Genomic DNA, 20,915 nt, shown 5'->3' with positions numbered 1-20,915 from the left:
CTTAAAGAAAATAAAAGCTGGTACAAAGGTATGTTTGTTTCTGAAATGCGTTTCCTTTCCCAGATGTTCTTTTCTGCCAATTCCAAAATGCATTCTGAGCTCAGTTCTCATTTCCTCTCTGCCGAGCAGAACAATGAGATCTCTGTGACCACACGGGGAAAGCGCCGTCTTCCTCGCCAGTGGACCTGGGGGGGAGGGCTGCAGTGGTCCCACCTTCTCCCACTTCAGTGGAAACGACCTGTTGGTGCCAGCCCGGTTAGAGACCCCCGCTGACTGTTGCGGGTTTGGCAGCCCGCGTGCCCGTGGTGGGAACTTGCAGGGTGGGGGCTTAGAGGCACCGGGCCGTCTGCACCTTTGTTCCTGAATCTTGAGTTTGCTGTGTGGCCTTGCACTAAATTCTTGTATGTGCATTGCATTTGTGCACCCTGGGGCGTGGGACTATCTGTGCTCCCTGGAGCTGATCTGGCCCCTTCTTTCTTGCATCCAACACTGGTCCCTGGCCAAAGGGCAGGTATCCAGGACACAGTGCAGATGCCAAGTTGGCCGGAGAGCCAGATAGAATTGGGTGGGCATCACCAGAGTCAGCAGGGCCTCAGGCCTTCCTCAGCTGGCTGGCCTGACCCCTTTTTCACTTGAGATGGGTGGTACGTGTGCTCCTTGGGAGCTGTGAACCACACACCTGCCCGTGCTCATGCATAATACACACATGCGTGCACCCACGTACAGTACCCTTAGAACCTTCTTGGTTGATTTCCAAGGACTGTAAAGAGACCCATAAAAGCTTGCACTTAGGATGGTTTTGATACTGGTCTCCATTAAGAATGTTTTCTACGGGGTGCGCATTTTTAGTTGGGGTGTGCATTTCATGAAATCCTTACTTTTTGGTCAATGCATCCTGCCTTAGAACACCCACGATACAACTATCTAGACTTAATAAAAATAGCTGGTAGTTACTGCACGTTTATAGTGTATCAGGCAGGTTCTAAGGGATGTTCAGTGACTCATTTAATCCTTGCAGCTGCTCTGGGGACTGGGTGCCCGTTATATAGATGAGCAGACTAAGGTTAGGAGAGCCTGCAAAACTTGCTTGGGGTCACGCAGGGACTAAAATTGACAGGCTGAGGCCCCACTGCCTACCCGTTAATTGCTTTTTGAATTATAAAAGTGTTTTCTTTCATCTATAAAGGAAATAGGCTGCAGAGCCCCCAGTGCATTTAAATAAGTGGCTTTCATTATTGGGGGGGGAGGACACCGAGGCCAGAGGGCTGTCCTGGGTGGCCCCACCTTCTGTAGGAACCTGAGCTGCCACCTGGTGCCTATTTGCCTGGGGCCTCCAGGACACCAGGTGGAAGCTACTGCCCTCCTCCCCCTTGCTGGAATGGGCCGGCAGCGTCAGCCCCCCAGGGCCCCCGAGTTAGTCTCTGCCATGGCCTTGGGCCACTTCCGGGAGCGGGGAGCTGTTGAACCGAAATGGTATGTAATCAGAATGCTATATTTTGTCGAAAATAAGAATGTTAGTAACGGGCTGGTTTCTGGCAAGTCAAACTGGGACTCTGAAATACATATTTTTCCCTGCTCTGCCCTAAACCTTCTAATTAGTGAAAAACGCACATTTGCAAACATCAATCAAATGTCGTATTTCCTATAAACTTGTCCTAGGTATCACTGAGTTGGTAACATTCCACGGGGGCTAAATTAAGGCTTGCAGAGTGCGTGTGTGCATGTGTGTGCGAGAGAGCACAAGGGAGTGGGAGGGACACACTGGGGTGCCTGTTGGTGAGCCCTGGCGCCCGTTTCCTTCCCTAGCAGGCGCTTGGGCCTCTGCTTCCGGCCCCCTCACCTGTCAGCACCTGCTGGGTCACTGCAGCGAAATGGATATATTCACCCAATTAAAACATAGTTGGTAGCGGAAATGGCTTCAGGGAGAAGCACTTTCCCTCGCAGGGAAATCTCTGTGGTGTTTGTAACCAGACCCTGACATCCACCACCAATGGGCTCCGTTAATGGACTCTGTTTTGGACAGGGCGATTTGTTTCTGGTAACCGGCCCTGGTGTGGGCTGTGTCCTCCCTCACTGGCATTGGGACCGGCTCTGGGCCCCCCCGCCATGCGCTTCTCTGGCCGGGTCCAAGGACGTAACCTTGGGGTCGCAGTCAGTTGGGGTCATTTCCGGTTCTGTGCTGTGTTGGCGGGTAGGATGCTTTCTTGCCCGTGTGGACCAGTGTCCTGGAGCTTGTCAGGTCATTTGTATCTGGGGTGATTTGCTGCATATCATTTCCCAGTAACCAGATGGAGAAAGCCTCTTTGTTAGGACTGACATCCTCCTGGTCGGAAGACCATGTGGCCCCAGAGAGCCCCCAGCCTTGGACACCAGTCTTCCTGTCCACGAAAAGGGGAGGAGGTGGCTGGGGGGTGGGAAGTGAGTGTGCCGAGCTGGAGATGGCCGGCATTCCAGGATCTGCCTCTGCCCAGTGTCTGTTGATGTGTCCTGTTCAGTTTTGCTTTTGTGTTTCCCGTTTCACTTCACCTTCAGGCCAGTATTTTTTTTTTTTTAAAGATTTTATTTATTTATTTGACAGAGAGAGACAGCAAGAGAGAGAACACAAGCAGGGGGAGTGGGAGAGGGAGAAGCAGGCTTCCCGTGGAGCAGGGAGCCCGATGTGGCGCGGAGCAGGGAGCCCGATGTGGGGTTCGATCCCAGGACCCTGGGATCATGACCCGAGCCGAAGGCAGACGCTTAACGACTGAGCCACCCAGGCGCCCCTTCAGGCCAGTATTTTTAAAAATGTGTCCCCTAGGTCAAAACTGCACGGTGCTCTTTCATCAGATATACTTGGGAAATCCTGGGTATAGGACATGAACTAGGTTTCCTCACTGCGGGACTTCTCAGAGCCTTTAAAATGGCAATTACATGCTAGACTATGTCCCCCTCTCCCTAGGCTCACTTTACAGGTTGGGGAAAAAGGGTGGTTACTGGTGTGTGAGTTGGGTTGTGCCCAGAGTGACATGGGACATCCCCGGCACTCTTCTTTCCTGTCACCCTCGCTTTGGTGTGGCTTCTTCACACTTGTCACCCCTGGGAAGTAGTCTCACTCTGCTGACTGTATGGAGTCTAGCTTTGTGTCTGAGTCCAAGGTCAGAGTAAGCTCCTACCCACTCCCGTCAAGAGATTTGGTGAGATTTGTCAAGTTTGACATTCTTTGAGATTGCTTGTTGGTTGCTTTTGGGATTTGTCCCCTCAAATAGACTTGGATGAGGAGTGGCATGGTGGGAGGTAGTGGAGGAAATAGCCAGCTTAAGATCAGGGGCTCTACCCCTCGGCCCCCCCCCCATTGTATGCTCTGTGGCCTCAGATAGCTGCTGGAGGGATTCGTCATCTTCAAAAAAAAAAAAAAAAGAAATAGATAAAATTGCTGCTCCATCAGGCCCGGGGGGCGGGGTGGTGGTGTTTTGAGATTGAGTTGGGTTAAGGTAGAGGGTGGTGAGCGCGCAGTAGGCCCACAGCAGGTGCCAGTTCCTTCCTCTGCCCATCCCTCTGCAGGTTGGGCTGGGGGCTGGGCGCTGGGGAGCCGGCTTCCATTGAGAAGGGGTTTCTGGGATTTGTAAGGTGTGAGGCTTGCTGACCGGTCTGACAGTTATCCCTGGAACATGTCCTGGGTTGGGGGTGAGCCTATGCTGGGTGGGAATTAGGGCCACACAGTCACCCCTGGAAGGGGCCCATGTCACTTGGGCCAGGGTTGGGACCCTTAGACTGGCCCCTGGGGGCATTGGGCTACCCCGACTGCTACTCAGGGGTCCCTCTGGCAGGCCCTCGGTGGGTCTGTGCCAGGTCCCGGGCCTTTGCTTGTCTCCCAGGACTTTGCGGAGTAGCTGAGCCCAGGTACAGCCCCCCTCACGCAGGAGGACAGCGGGGACCCCCCCAGCCCATCTCCCTGTTTAATGAAAATCCTCTTTAAGGGCTTCCTCTAAGCTTCTTTGTGCTCTAAGGTGTCTGAAACTTTATTTTCTTTGTATCTTTTGCAACTGATTTCTTCTTTCCTGCCCCACCCCCCAAACCTGCCCCTGTCGTTTCCTGTCTGCCTGCTTCCCTGACCTTTGAAATGTGGTCCCTGCTCAGGAAACTTGCCTGGGCCTCAGGGTTAATTACCCTGTGTGTGTGTGTGTGTGTGTGTTAGGGTTAGGAAACCTAGCATGGCAGCTAGGGAACAGCAGAAATGGGGCGACCAAGCTGGAGGAAGAGGGCTGGCTCTGAGCGGCACCATGAGCCCAGGCTGGAGAGCCTGTTGTTGGAGGAGCGGGTGGGGAGACACCAGGAGCCCAACAGGTGCAAGGCAAGCCTGAGGGCCTGGCACCAACCCGCGTGGCTGGGCTGGGACAGGGAAGGTAGGATGGGAGGTGGTGGCCTTGCTTCTGCAGCCAGTGATGTGCATAGACCTCAGGAAAGCAGCTTGATGAATGTCCACAGCTTGCCGTCGTAGTCCAGGTCAAGAGTAGAACTTCTAGTGTTCCAGAAGATTCCTCGAGCTGCTTTCTAGCTTTCCCTTGCCCGCCTTGTCCCAGGAGGCACCACTCAAGTTTTGCCTGTTCTGAACTCCCCACCCTTGTGGTTGTAATAAAGCTCTTTCTTTGTATCACAAGCAGCCTTGGTTTGGAAGTAGATAAGCAGTCCTTCGTAATGGGTTATTGTCTTAAGCCAACCTTGGCTATATCTGCTCTGGATTGGAAGCAAAATAGATTTATTTGTTATTTTTGTGCAAACGTCAGCTTTTGTGCAAATGTCAGCATACCTGATCGATGGCTGGGTCATTATTGGGATAGCGCCTGGAACGGGAACAGCGGAAGGAGGGCCCTCTGCCAGAAGCCCCACGTGCCGGGTCCAGCCTCCAAGGCATGCGTCCCCTCGGGCAGCTGGGCCCTGCTCTGCATGGGCCCGTGGGTGGCACCGGCCATCCCTGCCCCGGGGAGGTGGGGCGAGCTGGGTGGTCTCACGGAGGACCCCACTTTCACCTGGGCCGGGTGTGGGACCAGGAAGGGCTCGTGGGGGTGGGAATGCCTAGAGGCATGGTGGGTGGTAGGGAATGGGGTCTCCTTGGTCTACTCTGGGGGGAGTGGGGGCCTGCGGGGAGCCTGGTGGGCTGGGACCAGGTAGGAGGTGGGAGAGGCGTTTGGGCAGATCCCCGGCTGAGTGGGTCCAGGGTGAATAGATGGGTGGGGCAGGCTTTGGGGGCTCTGACAGGGCAGGCTTTGGGGGAGCTGGGGGAGCAGAGTCTTCCTGGGGCTTTGGGAGAGGTTATCGAGGGTTCCACTCGGGCTCAGCCCGTTCAGGCCGACAAGTTTGAGTTTGCTGAGCTTTCCATAAAAGGCAGAACATCTGTTCAGTTAGAGGAAACCCAACATTTATTATTGTTGTAAATGTCAAGTCTCCCCTTTAGAATGTTCAGGAACTGCAGAATGTGTCACGGAGGGGGACCTATCTTAGTTGGGTGGAAAGCCCCAGATGGTGGGTGAAACTCTGTTGCTGGGATCATGGTCACCCCGGCGCGAGGGGTCGCACGCGGGGCCTCTGCGCCCCAGTGACAGGGTGCCTCCCTTGCGCTGGGCGCCAGGGCAGAGGCGCGGGGTGGGAAGGTTCCCGGCTTTGAGGAACTGCCCACATAAAAGGGAGTTCGGGCATTTGATACGACCGTCATCGAGAAGTTGCCATGAGAAGCTGCAGTGGGATTTTGCTGAGATCACTGCTCCTGGTAGAGGCACAGACATTTCCTGCCATTTTAACATCCTTGCATTCCGTGCTCGGCAGACAAGTGCAGGCTCCTTGTACTTGGAGGTGAGGGACTGAACTCCGAGCGCAGAGCTGGGGAGACTTGTTCACTTGCACTTTTGGGGACCGCACCGATTTCTCCTTGATCCCTGTCATTTTAGCCAGATCAGTGCCTCTCATGCATTTCCCCTAGAACTTTCCTGCCCCGGGGGGGTGGGAAGAGGCTTGCACAGCTCCTTAAACATGCCCCCACCCCAGCCCGAGTGCCTTTGAGGTATGCTTTATCTTAACATTCAAGAGAATTCTGCAGTTTCTCTCTGTTCAAGTCATGCTCCTTTTTTTTTTTTTTTTAAATGATGGTTTGAACTTTATCTGAAGTACCTAGGATTATATCTAAGTAATAATATATAAGACTGTTCGGAAAAAATAATACAATTTTATAGAAGGACCCTAAACAAGATTTAAATAAACGTTCACGGATAGGAAGACACTATCCTAGAGATGTCACTTTCCCCCACATTGATCTGTGGATTTAGCACGACTCCAGTGCCCTTCCTTCCGCAGGGCACAGATGCCGGCCCCTGGCACGTGAGGAAACGGGGTGGTGACAGAGGTGCTGGTGGTGACATGGCCGGGGCGCCCGGCCTCCGAGACGCAGGGAGGGCTGCGGTGAGCGGTGGTGGGCGGCAGAGGCTGGGAGTGGCGGGGAAGTGGTTATATTGAGCAAATAAGTAAATGGATCGATGGTCACAAACGCCGGGCGTCCACTTTGGAGAAGCTGCTGACCAGCCCAGCAAGGGGAAGGATTAGAAAGCACCCCGGGAAGCGTGTAAAGTTGCGAGGACTGCTGTGCACTGCTGGATTTTTACCACGTGCGCACACACACACACACACACACACACACAGAAGGAGACACAGAAGTAGTTCTAGGTGTACGCATATACACACGACTGTCGACTCTCCCTCTCTGTAGTCGTGTGTTCTGGAAAGCTGCCGCAGACGTGAATTAGTGGGGGCGGGGAGAGGCAGGGTTGGCTTCCCGGGAGCCTCTGGTCACGCAGCTGCTGTCTTGTTTCCCACGTGCTTTTGTTGAAAGACACCTTATGTCGTGTGCACTGCCCAGTCGTGAGCCCTGAACGCAAGGCCAGCAGGGCTGTGAGTCGCGCCTGAAGGAAGCTGCTCTGGCGCGTGTTTGTCTGTGAGGCGCGCAGGCCACACGGCACTCCAGCCCGGGGACCGTTTTTAACGGTGACCCCACCACCGACAGGCACAGAAATATGAACAACACGGCGCTCACGGGGCCACAGAAAGGACCCTGGCTTGCGGTGTGAGAGCGGAGACCAGAAGGCAGAGCGTCGCCTCCGTCTCTCCCGGTGGGACATGCAGGTTGGGTGACAGTTCTCTTGCCTCTGCATGCGCGTGTCCGGGGACGGTCACAGACGCTCCACCGGTGACCTGGGGGCTGTAAATGAAACTTAGTGAGTGGGCCAACTCAGACATGGGGTGTGTGCGGATAATGGGGGTGGCGCACGCTCGTGTCTTCAGGCTCTGTCTCCTGACAGCCCCGGAGACAGTGACGTCCCAGTGGCAGCGAGCCCCGCCGGTGGCCAGGGCCGGGCTGCCGAAGCTCACGCTCCCTGGAGAGGAACCAGAGCTTGTCATAGGAGAGGCCAGTGCGGGGCTGAGGGAGGGACAGGGGCACCCGTGCCTGGAGCGTATTATTGGCCAGAAAGTAAAGAAATCCTCGGGGGGCAGTGGGGAGGTGCCAAGGGGACACGGGAGCCAGCATGAAGGGAATCTCGCTGTCCGAACGTAGGGAGGTACGGACATCAGAGTAAATGGGAATATTGGATTGTAACCCATTTAATGAGCTAGGAATAGGTGAGTCTACACTGGCTCAGATAAATGAATACATAGCACATTGCACGTCGCTTTAACGACGGCCCAACATTTAAAAACAGAACCCCGAATGCAGGCTACACCTAGAGTTCTAAGTCCTTCTTCTCAGTAGCTTGTGATACTCTGTGACGTTACTACACCATCCGTTTTGGTCTATGCTGATGTGTTAAAATACATATCACATAAAATTTACTGCCTTCACCACGGAGAAGTGTCCAGCCCCGTGGCATGGAGTACATTCACGAAGTTGTGCAAGCATCCCCTCCACCCCCCTCCCCTCCCACGGTGACGTCGATATGCTCCCGAAGCCAGGCTTTTGCTCCCAGACAGCAGCGCGATAAGCATCCTTGTTTGTCTTTCTGTCCTGCCGGCTACGCTGTACCTTTTTGCCTTTTCGTTTTGAGAACCCTTTAAGATTCCATGAAACATCCCAGCAGAGACTGTGGAACTCTGGGAGCCGGTTGTGAAGTGTGTAGGGGGGTGTAGAGGGCCCGAGACAGCCAGGACGCGCTGAGGAGGAATCAGGAGGGGGGGCTGTGCCAGGTGTCGGGGCACGCGGTTCTGGTTCGGGGCCGGACAGGTAGACGAGAGCAGGGGGAAGGCAGAAGTGGACCCAGGCACAGCTGGAGGTCTGGCATGAGCAGGAGAGGCGTGGTGGCTCCCGCCCCCGGGGTGGGGTGTGCCGGAGGGTAGTATCCACACCGGGTTTGAGAAACTGCTAGAAGGCATGCGGAGCTCTTAGATGTTGGGTAAGTTGCTTGTAAGCCATCCTGAGTAAAATTACCTTGAGTGCATAGATGGATCTTGGTATTGAGCTTGGGCACGCTCGGCATTCACAAAGTCTTATTCATCCTTCAAGGCTCTGGTCTCCCTTCCTCCAGGAAGCCTGCCAGGTCCAGCCGAAGGTTCATTCTCCTTCAGGCTCCAGAAACCTCCCATCTGTGGCACTCACCGGCCATTTCTGCTTGTTTAGGTTAACTGTGTGTGTGCAGTGTGTGTCCTGCCCAACTAAATTTTAGGCTCCTTGAATGTGGCCCCACGTAGTCTTCCTTCCCTCGAGGGCTGGTGTGGGACGAAGGGTCACTCCTGGCTGATAAACCACAGCTTGTGTCCGGGCCTCACTTGCCCTGGTGAGCACTGTAACGCTTGGTGAGTATCAGTAGGGCATGTACTAGAAGCATTGCTTCTTTGGTGCAGTATCAGAGGATTGGGTTACCTTGAGTTGGGTTGTATTTAGTGTAACCATGTGAACAGTGTAAAATATGGCCTATTGGAATGGAAAGCCAGACATCTGCTATGAATTCTATATATAAATACTGGATATGCTTACATGGGGTAGAGTGGGATGGCTCGGGCTGGATTTTCAGACTCCTGATCCTACTGCAGTGGGGAAATTGGTCACGGGTCCTGGCCCCCAAGGGAGGAGGGAGAAGGAGCTGGCCTTTGTCCGACACTGATTGGCCGAGGGGGGCTGGGAACATCAAACCGCCTGCAAACAGGTGGGAGGACCTGCTCCCAGGCCCCTAACGGGGAGGTATGGAGAACCCGCAGGACTCTTTGGGGTGTCCTGAGGGTTGTGGCAAGAAGGGGCCGTGGAAATCCAGGGCCACAGAGAGGGTAATCTGTGCCTGGTTAAACCAAGGAAGAATGTCCCAGGGGGATTTAGTTTGCTCAGGGCGTGGGGGTGCCTTTTAAGAGTAGATCTCATTTCCTGCCTCTAAAGTTTTGCCCCAAATCTCACGGCGAGAGGCCAGGTCCCGAGAGGCCAGGTCCCCTGGGTCCGAGTCCGGGCACATTCCTTTGGAGCAGAGCTGGCCCAGGGCTGGATGGAGGAAATAATTACTACCCCACCCCGGCTGCTGTCTACTGAACATTTCAGATGTGCTGCTTCTGGGCCGAGCCCTTGGATGAATTGCCCTGGTCAAGCCTCACAGTCTCCAAAGTGGAGGTAACGGCGATCACCCCCATTTCAGACTAGACGTCGTGGTCCAAGAGGGCTGGGTCTGAGCAGTCGCCCCGAGCTGGCTCTGGGGCTCACACCCTGTCTGTTGGCCCTTCTCATATATGGTCCTGAAAAATATATTGGCACAGGTAACTTTGTAGCAACATAAATGGAATTCAGGGCGAAAACGTGACAAGTATATGTACCCGGAGACCCGACAAGGTCAGCTTCCCCAGTGTCCTGTTCAGTCTTCGCTGTGTCAGCATTAACTGTCCAAGTACAAATCAGGGCTTAGAGTTAGGTTGGTGGGTGTGTTTCGAACCTAACATGATATCGTGCACGTTCTCTGATGTCACTGCAACCGCTTTCTTATTACTTTTGTGGATGTGATTTTACGCCGGGAGAGCAGTCTGGTTACCCCTGACTTTGGAGAAATTTTGTTCGTTTTTTGTTACAAATAAGGCTGCAGCAAATACTGCGACCAGGATGTTCCCTGGGATGATTTCCTGCTAGGGTGATCCCTGGGGAGAGGGTTTACATGTTTTCATGGTCCTTAATACCGGTTGCCACTGTGTTTTCCGAAAGGGTTTTCCTGGCACCCGTGGCCACGAGGTGACAGTCTGGTTTTTCATGGTGACCTGTGTGGGTTCCGGAGCTGGGAAGTGGCTGGGCCCAGCGGCTCCCACTCCCACTGAGCCCAGAAGTTCAGGCCGTGAGTCAACAAATCATCCCTGGGTGGAGTGACGTGGGGCAGGTCAAGGTCCCTTTCCCAGAGCTGCAGTTACCTCAGCTGAGACCCCTGACCCGCGGAGGGCTGTGGGATGAGAGGGGCTTGGGCCTATGGGCACGCTGCCTGGCAGGGAAGGAGTACATAGGACCAGCGTCTGCTCCGCCCACATGCTTCACCCCAGGACCTTTGCATGGGCTATTCCCTCTGCTGGTGACGCCTTCCCTTCCACCCTCCCTCACCCCTTCACGTCTGCCTGATTGTCACTTTCTCAGGGGGACTGTCCTGACCATCTTACCTGAAATGACAGCCCCCACTCCCAGACCCCTTACCCTGCTCTGTTTTTCCAAACCATAGCATTGATGTTTCAAGGTACTAACTTGGCCTATCTATTGTATTTATTGCTTATTGTCCGTTTCCCCGTTGTAATATGGGCACGAAGGTGGGTTCCTCGTGTCCCAGAGGGTGCTACACAGCCGTCTGCCCCCACTCTCCTGGCTGGCTCTGTCCTGCTCTCAGTGCAGAGCACCACCCGTCTGTCCTGCTGTCCTGAGAGCTTCCTCGCCTTTCTGCTCTGCTCTCGTCTCTTCCATCTGGCCCTGCTCCCACCACATCCCCATGGCAGGCTGGCTCCTGTCCGTCCTGTCCCCAGCGTCTTTCCAGCCATGTCTCCCATTGGGAAGGCCCCGCTGGCCAGGGTTGCCTAGGCCCTGAGCAGGCCACCGGGAGAGTGGATGCTGCCCGTGTCAGCTGGGGAAGCCCCCCTCGCTGTGAGTTCCCGGGGGACTGGGGTGAGGCTGGTGCCTCTGGGGACTCGGGCGTGGAGTGTGCCATGCTTTCTAAACATCCTAGAAGCAGGAACTGCTCCTCCTGGAAAGAGCCTGCCTGCTGGGGCCGTGCCTGCCTGGGCTGCAAGGAAGCTTGCCTGCCGCCCACCCACCCACTCACCCATCCCTGGCTCTCCAGGGTGGCTCCCTTCCCCGGGAGTCTCACTTTGGGAAAAGCACAAGAAATTGAAAAACACCTCCCCCCCCATCTGTGGCCTTTGAAGGGTGCACCTGAACTGCCCAGAGTGTAAACCGTGGTGAAAATGTGGTCTTTCCAGTTTGGGGAGAAAGTACAGAGCAGAGCTAGGATTTTTTGTGCCTGGGGCAGCTTCCAGGAGCTTCTTCCTCCCCCCGCCCCATCTCCCCAGCCCAGGCACCTCAGCTGTAGGGTTGGGTGTTTCGGGTTTCTGGCTGACGCTGGGGCTGGTGACTCCCCCCACCTGCCCCCCCCACCCCGTACCTCCTCCATAGTGCCTCCCCTCCCGGCTAGAGAGCAGCTGATTGGAGACTGCTTGTCTGTGGGGCCGTTCACCTGATGATGCTCACACCTGGCACGTCTCCCCTGCAGCCCCTCACCTGTCGTCACCAATCGACACTTGAATACCTGTGGCCACAGGGAGCTTGCTCCCTCCTGAGACAGATGCTAACTTATAGAACGAGAAGTCAGCAGCTTCCCCCGGCTTGCTTTAGCAAGGGGTCGTCTGGCCAGAGCTGGGTCTTCCTTGGTAGGGGGACATCATGGGGCCTTGGTGACAGCACCGTATGTGCACCTGTGTGGGTCTGTGTCTGGGGAGAGGATCAGTTTATCAGAGAGCGTTGTGGTCCTCAGAAGGTGAAGAACCATAGTGTGGAATTTCGACTCCACGTGCCCGGGCAGGTCATGCCTGGGCTGGATGAGTGGGGACGAGCCAGGGGACCTGGCCGCAGGGAACTTCAGGCGCCTGGGCACCGTAAACCTCGCGGGCAGGACGGGATTCCTGGTAATCATTGCTCTGGGTGGCCAGGAACAGCACGGCGATGATGAATGGGAATGTGCTCCAGGCCTGCCACGTCACCCGGGTGTGCTGTGGGGTGTCTTTGTTGGCCATGGCTTTGCCCGCCTGTGTCACTCTGTCCTCCAGATCCCACATACAACCCTGTTTGCAGTGAAGGCCCCCCTGCCTCTGGTCCTCATGGATTCTTCCTCCTCGGAAGGTTCTGGACTCTCCGTCATCCTGAGCATCGTTCCCTTCCCCCATTGCGCTCTATGGCTGGCCGGCACCTAAGTCTCAGATGGCACCAACTGCTGGCCAGGCCGCTGGGGTGGGTGTCCCTCTTTACCCCCCGGAGCCTCTTACTGGGGGTGGGGACCTACACCCTTCTGGACTGTCCCCGTTTTCCTTCCCACCTCTCACAGGGCAGAGGTAATGCACCTTCTTAAAGTTGGGGTGCCAGAGGCTGGGTCGGGGGGGTGAACTGTATGTGTGTAGAGCAGCTGGGTGCTGGCCCTGGGTAGGGCCAGGAGCGTTCTTAGGCAGGTGGACCCGCGGCATGTTGGGAGCGATTCCCGTAAGAAGCTGGGAAAACGGGAACAGTTCCATTTCTTAATGGTTAAAAACTTTTTAGTGAAGTAAGTATACACAGAAAAGTAATGCATTTTTACAAACCAGATACACCCCTGCAACCAGCACATGAAAAGTGGTCCAGAGCCCCGAGGGCTTTGGAGCACTGTTGAACCTGGCTGTGCAGGCAAGTCTTCTCTTCTCTTCCCCATCCATGAAGTGGGCGCGATGTCCTCCACAGCCCAAGCCCGTGCACGGGGTCCCCAGGACGCTTAGAGGGGAGCCCGCACGGCGCTGCGTACTGTGTGTGAGCTGCAGAGAGCAGTCGGCCTGTGATGATGAACGTTCTTTACCGTCTGTCTGCATCTGCTTGGGGCAGGGAGGGGTCAGATCCGGGGACAGATGTCCTTTGCGGCCGTCTCCTACTTGCAGGAGGGCAGGATGCCCAGCTCAGATGGAGCTGCACCACCCCCGTTTGATCTTTACGGGCGACCCTCCCTGCCTCCTGACGTCGTGATGCCCGTGATGGTGGTCCCGACCTCCAGCCCTCCTCGTGTCCCCGAGTCCTGCAGGGGCATGGCCAAGGTTGGAGCCTGGCGCTCGTTGTGGCGGCCTGACCTTGGCTGCCACGGCACAGGGCGCCGTCGAAGGGGTTTGAGCTGAGGGGGTGGCATTCCAGAGTGGGAAGCCGAGGCCACAGTCCCAGGAAGGGGCCTGAGCTGGGACAGCAGGTCTGGGAACTGAGGGAATCCTGAGGTTCTGCCGCACCCGGGCTTTGCGGCCCGGCCGCGACTGGGCCCCCACACCCCCTTCTCTTGCATCAGGCTGATGTGACTTCTCTGCAGCTCCTCGAGTTGCCGTGTGGCATGGCCGTGGCAGGAAGGGTCACCTGGGCCCCGGGGGCGCTGGACGGCAGCCCCCCGTGACTCCAGTGATAGTGGCCCTGTTGGCTCCTTGGAGAGCTCCGCGAGTGGCAGGCTGGCCCGGGCCTGCCGAGGCACCTGCCTGCCCGCACCTGGGGGAGCCGAGGGAAGGAGCAGAGGGGCCGGGGTGCGGCCGGGTGGGGGCCAGGAGTGCGTGGGGCCCGCAGCCCACTATGCCGGGCCCCCTCCTCACCTTTCGCTTCCACCCCCGCAGCCTCGCCGCTCCTGCTGTTCGCCAACCGCCGGGACGTGCGGCTGGTGGACGCCGGCGGAGTCAAGCTGGAGTCCACCATCGTGGTCAGCGGCCTGGAGGACGCGGCCGCGGTGGACTTCCAGTTCTCCAAGGGAGCCGTGTACTGGACGGACGTGAGCGAGGAGGCCATCAAGCAGACCTACCTGAACCAGACGGGGGTCGCCGTGCAGAACGTGGTCATCTCCGGCCTGGTGTCACCCGACGGCCTGGCCTGCGACTGGGTTGGCAAGAAGCTGTACTGGACGGACTCGGAGACCAACCGCATCGAGGTTGCCAACCTCAATGGGACGTCCCGGAAGGTCCTCTTCTGGCAGGACCTCGACCAGCCGCGGGCCATTGCCTTGGACCCCGCGCACGGGTAAACCCAGCTGCCTTCCTCCTTGGCGGGGGGTGAGGGGGGTCGTGGTTTCCGTCTTGAATTGAGCCCAAGCAGCTTTGTCAGAGAAAACCTGGCCATCTTAAAAGGAGTTCACCTTTCAGGACCTGTTGTTGAGAATTGTTTCCCCGTGATAGGCTGTAGTTACGTTTCTGTTTGACACCTGCTGCCTCCAGGGCACTGGAGGTGAATCACGAGGTATCTCTGTTGTGTGCGTGATGGCGTCCGAGGAGGGCGGATGCTCCGGCAGGTTGGATCTGTACCTTTCACACCTTTCTAACCGCATTCGCCGAGAACGGTATAGAAGGTGGTCCTTGTCCGGAAGTAGAACTGGCCAGGGGGATTGTTTGGCCTCTTCCGGAAGCCCTCTGCTCTCCTCCGCTCCCCGGGCTGGCCAAGCTCACTGTGACCCATGAAGGCTCAGGGCCCAGCCCTGAGGCCCAGGTGGGATCGTGTGAGTGGCAGTTAAGCTAAGAACATCCTTGGATTTGAAGGCTGGGAGGGCGGGATCATGGGGAGGTACCTGAGTGTCACAGCCCGGGCTGGCCAGGCCCATTCTAGACTTTTCCCAGTGGGAGCTGTTTGCTCAGTCACCCCTCCGCCCTCGGTCCCCTCCTCCCACAGCCTGGGAGGGACACAGCCTTACCTGGGCCGCAGGTGCCTGCCTATCCGCTGGCGGCAGCCGACCCACGCTGTGTGCGTCCAGTTCTCTGCTGGTTCGGTGGTCAGAGGTGCGCGGCTCCCTGACATCTTGAACAGAAACACAGTGGGACCCCTGGGTTCTGGTCCTGATGCCGCCCACTTGCTCTTGTCCCTGCGGTGCCTTCTCTGCCCGGTCAGCCCGCCCCAGGATGGGTGGAGCAGGGGCCGGGAGGTGGAGGCCTGTCCTGCCGAGGCTGGTGTTTGGGGGAGCAGGCTGGGTGAAGGGGTGCTGTGGTGGCCGAGTAACCCACCTTATGGCGTGCCGACTTAGAAAATGCGCCCCTCTGGCTCTGGTCTCCACCACGTGCACACACACGAGGTCAGGGATGGTCTGGGATTTACGGCCCTGGCGTCTGACTCTCTGGAGTCAGGCTAGACAAGCCTGGTGCTTCTACCACTGGGGGAGCACCCCGGCCCCAGCATCCTGGGGGGCCAAGCCTGACAGTGACTTCCCACCCTTAGGCCCCTCTTGCCCCCCTTCCAAGCAGGCTGAGCGGCCCTGGGCCAGGCTGACCTTCCAGGATGTTCCCCATTTCACACCTCTCCCATACTGCGGGCCGAGTCTCCCTGGCTAAGAGGGGACATTGTCAGTGATGGGAGAGGCTGAGGGGTGCCGCCTCAAGGCCCTTGTGATGCACCGGAGGGAGAACACCATAGTATGGTGTGTCCAACAGGGATATGTGCCACAGAGGAGATTAACGCTAGGCCCGAGGACAGAGGGGGTGGGTGAGGCAAGGTAGGTCAGGAGACTAAGAACATCTGTTGGTGACATTTGAGCAGAGCCCTGAAGCAGATGAGAGGGAGAGCCATGTGGCCATCCAGGGGACAAACGTTCCAGGCAGTGTAAGTGGCCAGTGCAAAGGCCCTGGGGTAGGAGGAGGCTCGGCCTGTTGGAGGGGCTGTAGTGGAGTGAGGGGAGAGTGGAGGACACAGAGCAAGGGGAAGGGTAGGTCCTGTTTAGAGTGGAGGAGTCGCTGGGTCTGACTCATCAGCAAAGGGGTCCCTCTAGCCGTTGGAGTGAGGGTGGACTTTGGGGTGGGAGCGGGGGGCTCATTAGCGGCTATCACCATGATCTGGTGATAGAAGGTGAAGGCTTGGATCAGGAAGCTAGTGGGCCATGAGTGAGAAGCGGCCAGATTTGGGATCTGTTTTGACGGCAGAATCACACAGGTTTGCTGGTTCTTTGCATGTGGGTTAGAGAGAAAGGCAAGAAGCAAGGGTTGCGTACTGCTGCTCTGTGCCTCAGTGTCCCCATCTGTACAGGGTGAGACCGTGCCCCGTGTCCCGCGGAAAACACCAAGAACAGTTGGCAGCTTCAATAAGTCTTAGTTGTTGTCCCCTAAAAATGCCCCTCCCTCACCACCCCAAATAGAGTCTCCATGTCTGCACAGCGTTCTCTTTTTTCCTCCTCATGACCTCTCACTGTCTTGGTTGGGAGGTGCTTGTGCTCAGCTGGGAGGCGCTTGGTGCCTGGTTGGGAGCTTGGTGGGGAGGTACTTGGTGGGGAGGTGCTCGGCACTTGGTAGGGGGTGCTTGGTGCTTGGTAGTAGATACTTGGTGGGGAAGTGCTTGGTGCTTGGTGGGGAGCAGTCTTCTCCATGATCATGTCCAGGCTGCCCTTGCCTGCAGCATCGCTGGGAGCCGGTCAGTCTCTAGCTCTGGCTTTTCTTATTAAATGTTTGAAATCCTTTCTGATCTTGCCTCTGAATTCTCTCCAACACCCCCACCCCCTGGGGCGAAGTTGACTTTGGTGCTGATGCCTTGGGAAGGACTTCTGAGCTGGCCTTTCCGCCACACTTCCCCCGTGGTGAAGGTTTGAGATGCCCATTCTGTCCCCTTAGGCACCATGCTGCCCAGGAGGGGAGGACTCTGGGCCAGTACCCAGGTGCCACGGGCAGCAGCACCACTCTTGCTGAATACAAGTTGGGGCTGAGTCCTGGGGGCAGGACCGCTGTCCTGAGACTGGGGACAGTGGGTCATGAGCTCTGTCCTGGCCACAAGCACGAGGTTGCAGGAGCAGCAATGCCCCTTCCTGGTCCCGTTGGAGCCTCTGCCACGTCCTTGTGCCCTCCTGTGACACGGTCCCCTGTGTTAGAGGAGGGGACCCCCGGACCTCATCAGGAAGGAAGATTCTCAGGCCATCTCAGTGTGCACACGACCGGGAGCCCCCAACCAGGAGGGCCCGTGGTCCCGAGGCTGGGCTTGGTTGGCATGGTTTCAGCAGCACAGGTAGAAAAGTGTCAGCATCCAGACAGGGTGGAGGGAAGACACCACCCTCCCCAGGGCCAAGGGCCCACGTGGGCGGCAGAGCCAGCTCTGGGGAGGACCCTCTGGCCCTGAGTACCTGGAGCGGGGCAGACGCCAGCCCAGCACCGAGGGGAGGCCCAGGCCTGCACCAGCCCACAAGGGGCTGCAGTGGCTCCTGGGTCTCAAGCTAAAGCCAGGCTGAAACCCAACCCCTTCTTTAAAATGCAAGATGGTCCTTCCCTAAAATAACACACAGCCACGACCCACGGCCGCAGGCAGCCTCCGCACAAAGACCGGGCGCTGTGCTCTCCTTCGGAAGTTGATTTCCCCCCGTGGAATTTGGCCGGGCCCGTGGCAGCGTTCAAGATTTTGCAAAAGCACATCCACGCCAACGGGTCTCTGGTAACGGAGTGGCTCGCAAATTCCCCATTTAAGGAAAGCAGCGGGCCTCTGTTATGAAACCCGGGGGAAGGAATTTGAATTATGCTCCTCGCGGAGGTCCCGAGCCTTCACATTTTCCGGCCTTTCTCGCTGGCTGCAGGGAGCATTCAGGGAGGTCAGGAGTGGATTGCCCTGAGATTGATTCTCCTGATATCTTCTCGGCGGGTGGTGGGAAGGCTGGGCCCTTTCCAGGCTGCTGGGGGGGTGGGAGAAGCACTGGGAAGAAAGGCGTCTGCAGCAGGCTGGCGGGAGCCCTTGCTGAGGTGGCCCGCGGCACCTGCGAGCCTCGGGCGGCCAGGAAAAGCGCACCAAGGCCCCGGGCCTGCTGGTACGTAGGAGAGTCACGTGACGGCCAGGCTCAGGCCCTACTCAGATACTCAGAGAACCACGTGGTGCTCCCAGAGCCGCTGGTATGTGCCTGGGGCAGGGCAGCCTCTGGAGCCTCAGTTTTCCCATCTGTCCAGTGGGAAGAGTGATCCCCGCTCTCCCTGTGTCAGCCGAGTACTCACTAGATGCAGAGGAGGGAGGGCAAGAGAAGCCCCTGGGAGAGGTGTTCCATGTGAGGGGCGCTTGCTTCTCCTCTCTGTCCCCACTGGGGTTGGAGAGCAGGGGAGCTTGGTGACAAGAACCTTGCTGCCACACGGGGAGGAGGCTGCCTTTTGCTCGGCTCAGTGACCTGTCACAGCTCCTCCAGCCATTGCACCAGCTCAGAAATGACACCCCCCTCGGAAGGCTGCACGGCCTCATAAATGGGGGTGGTCCCTCCGGCACCCACACCTCCCATGGCCGCAGGGGGCCCACTGGACGAGGACCCCCAAAAGCAAGGTGGGGTGTGTTCTCCCCATGCCTCCAGTGAGTGCGCCGGCCCCCGGTTTGCTGAGGGTTTGCTGAGAGGGGAGGAGATCTTACCTGGGCTGGAGTAGAGCCCAGAACCGTGGGGGACTTGCCAGGTCAGAGAGAAGTAGCTCGAAGCTAAGAGAGAGTCTATGGGCCCGGGAACTAGGATCGTGAGAAGGGACGGTGCATGGCCTCTCCCCGCTGGATTTGCACTCCCCGCAGTCCTCCCACGGATGGCACAGGTGGGGCCCGGGAGCTCCCTGCCCTCCCGGGTCAGGGTTCCAGGTGGACTTCCATTGGCCCGGCGTGGACGAGCTGCCTGTCTTTAAAGCAGTCTCTGAGGCCGAGGGTAATGGGATTTGCTGATTAGCCATGACCCACCCATGCCCACCTGGGGAGGCAGGGAGAGCTTGAAAGACCACACGTGGGAGTGGGGCTTCTCAAGGGGAAATTGGACACCGTCCTCCTTGTCGGCAGAGAGACACTGGGCAGACCATAGGTCTGCCACCCTTGTGTCCCATGGCTCATCCACGTCCGACTAGAACCTGAGGGTCCCGTGTCCTCCAGGCTGGTGTGGTTCCTCTCAGCTGTCACTAAGACCCATGCCTGGCTTCGAGGAGCACGCTGGGTTGTCGCCCCACCTGGACAACTAGATGCATTCTCTGGGTGCTGGTGGGGTTTGAACCTGTCACCCCAGACGCCTGGTGTCACTGCGTATCATGTCCACTTACTTGGTGGGCCGTCATGTAAGGAAGCCTTTAAGGAGGTGGGGTGGCTTCTCGCGGATGTGAGGGGCCTGCCCCTTACTGGAAGCTGGAGGATGTGGATAAGCAGACCCAAATCACCCACAAACCCACCCATGCAAAACTGGTATTACTATTTCAGGGCACGCCCCACCCGTGTGGGTTTTTTTTTAATAGATTTTATTTTTTAAGCAGTTTTAGGTTCACAGCAAAATTGAGGGGAAGGTACAGAGATGGCCCATATGCCCATGAGCAGTCTATGGTTTTGACAAAGATGTAGCGTTGTGCGTCCACCAATGTAGTAACTTACAGAAGAGCTTCACCGTCCCGGAAATCCTCTGCACTCCACCTGTTTGTCCCTCCCTCCACAACCCCTGGCAGCCCCTCATCTTTTTATTGTCTCTGTAGCTCTGCCTTTTCTAGAATGTCCTGTGGTTGGAATCATGTAGTATGTAACCCTTTCAGATTGGCTCTTTCTCTTAGTAATACACACTTAAGATTCCTCCATGACTTTCCATGGCTTAATGGCTCATTTTTTTAATCTGCTGAATAACATTCCATCCTACATATTTTTAATTGGCTTTAGCAGTTCATTTACAGCATTTTCGTAGTAGCAAAAAATCATAAACAACTCGAACGTCTGACGTGGAGTCATGTAAATAATTTACGATACCCTATCACCATTAAGAGAATAAGGAGGATTTCTATTAGTAGAAGGAGAGGGTACCCAGAGTATATCGCTAACTGAGGACAAGTTGGAACAGCATATTTTGATTACCCAAGTTTGTTTAAAAATTAGTATGTTCCTAACTGCTTAGGAGACAAATTGGAAATGAGAATAGCCCAGCCCCTAAGCACTGGTTATCTCTAGTGGGCGAGATTTGAGGACGAATTCACTGTCTCTGTCTTACACGTGTGCATTCATGTAGACAGAAAACAAAGACAGAAAGCTCGTGCTCTGCCTCCTCGTTAGGTACATGTACTGGACAGACTGGGGCGAGACACCTCGAATCGAGCGGGCAGGGATGGACGGCAGTACCCGGAAAATCATTGTGGACTCCGACATTTACTGGCCCAATGGGCTGACCATCGACTTGGAGGAGCAGAAGCTCTACTGGGCCGATGCCAAACTCAGCTTCATCCACCGTGCCAACCTGGACGGCTCGTTCCGGTAAGTGCCCGCCTGCTTGTGGGCCCCTACCTCTCCCTCTGTTCCCTGGCCATCGCCAAGGCCTTGGCCAGTCCGCTGGGCATCAGCAGGTGACCCTTCTTAACTCAGACCCCGTGGTCTTGTATCTGAAACCCTGGGGGCCGGAGGAGTTCTGGACTTTTCAGCACTTGAAAAATGATAGAGTACACACGGTACGTCTAACTCCACACCGAGCAAGGTCTGGGGGGGCGTCTGCCATCCACTGTGTGAATATGTTGGCAACAAAACACAGAATGTTCGTTCTAAGCAGGGTTGGAAGACTATAAATAGCCCCACATCCACACACAGGTTTTGCCACCAAATGAGTAACAGAACTCTTGCCATTTTCAGAGTTTTTTTGGATTTCAGAATTGCAGTAGGGGTTGTGGACCTACCATTTTCAGAGTTTTTTTGGATTTCAGAATTGCAGTAGGGGTTGTGGACCTAAAGCCCAGGGGTCCGACAGGGTTCTGAAGAGTTCACTGTACCCCCTTCCTCCTGTCACCAA

The 20,915-nt window shown here is 56.5% G+C and overlaps 1 protein-coding gene across 2 annotated transcripts in view; it reads left to right on the top strand.

Moving 5' to 3' along the window:
* Positions 1-20,915, top strand: part of LRP5 (LDL receptor related protein 5) — a 96,939-nt gene that overhangs the window by 14,210 nt on the left and 61,814 nt on the right. For both annotated transcript variants that reach the window (XM_036105435.2, XM_036105434.2), the window contains exons 2-3: positions 13,834-14,230; positions 20,192-20,389. In XM_036105435.2, the coding sequence (XP_035961328.2) occupies positions 13,834-14,230; positions 20,192-20,389 (595 nt within the window). The remainder of the gene's footprint in view (positions 1-13,833; positions 14,231-20,191; positions 20,390-20,915) is intronic.

Source organism: Halichoerus grypus, chromosome 11, assembly GCF_964656455.1.
Source record: "Halichoerus grypus chromosome 11, mHalGry1.hap1.1, whole genome shotgun sequence".
Classification (NCBI taxonomy): Eukaryota; Metazoa; Chordata; class Mammalia; order Carnivora; family Phocidae; genus Halichoerus; species Halichoerus grypus.
This window is presented reverse-complemented; position numbering and strand designations above follow the sequence as displayed.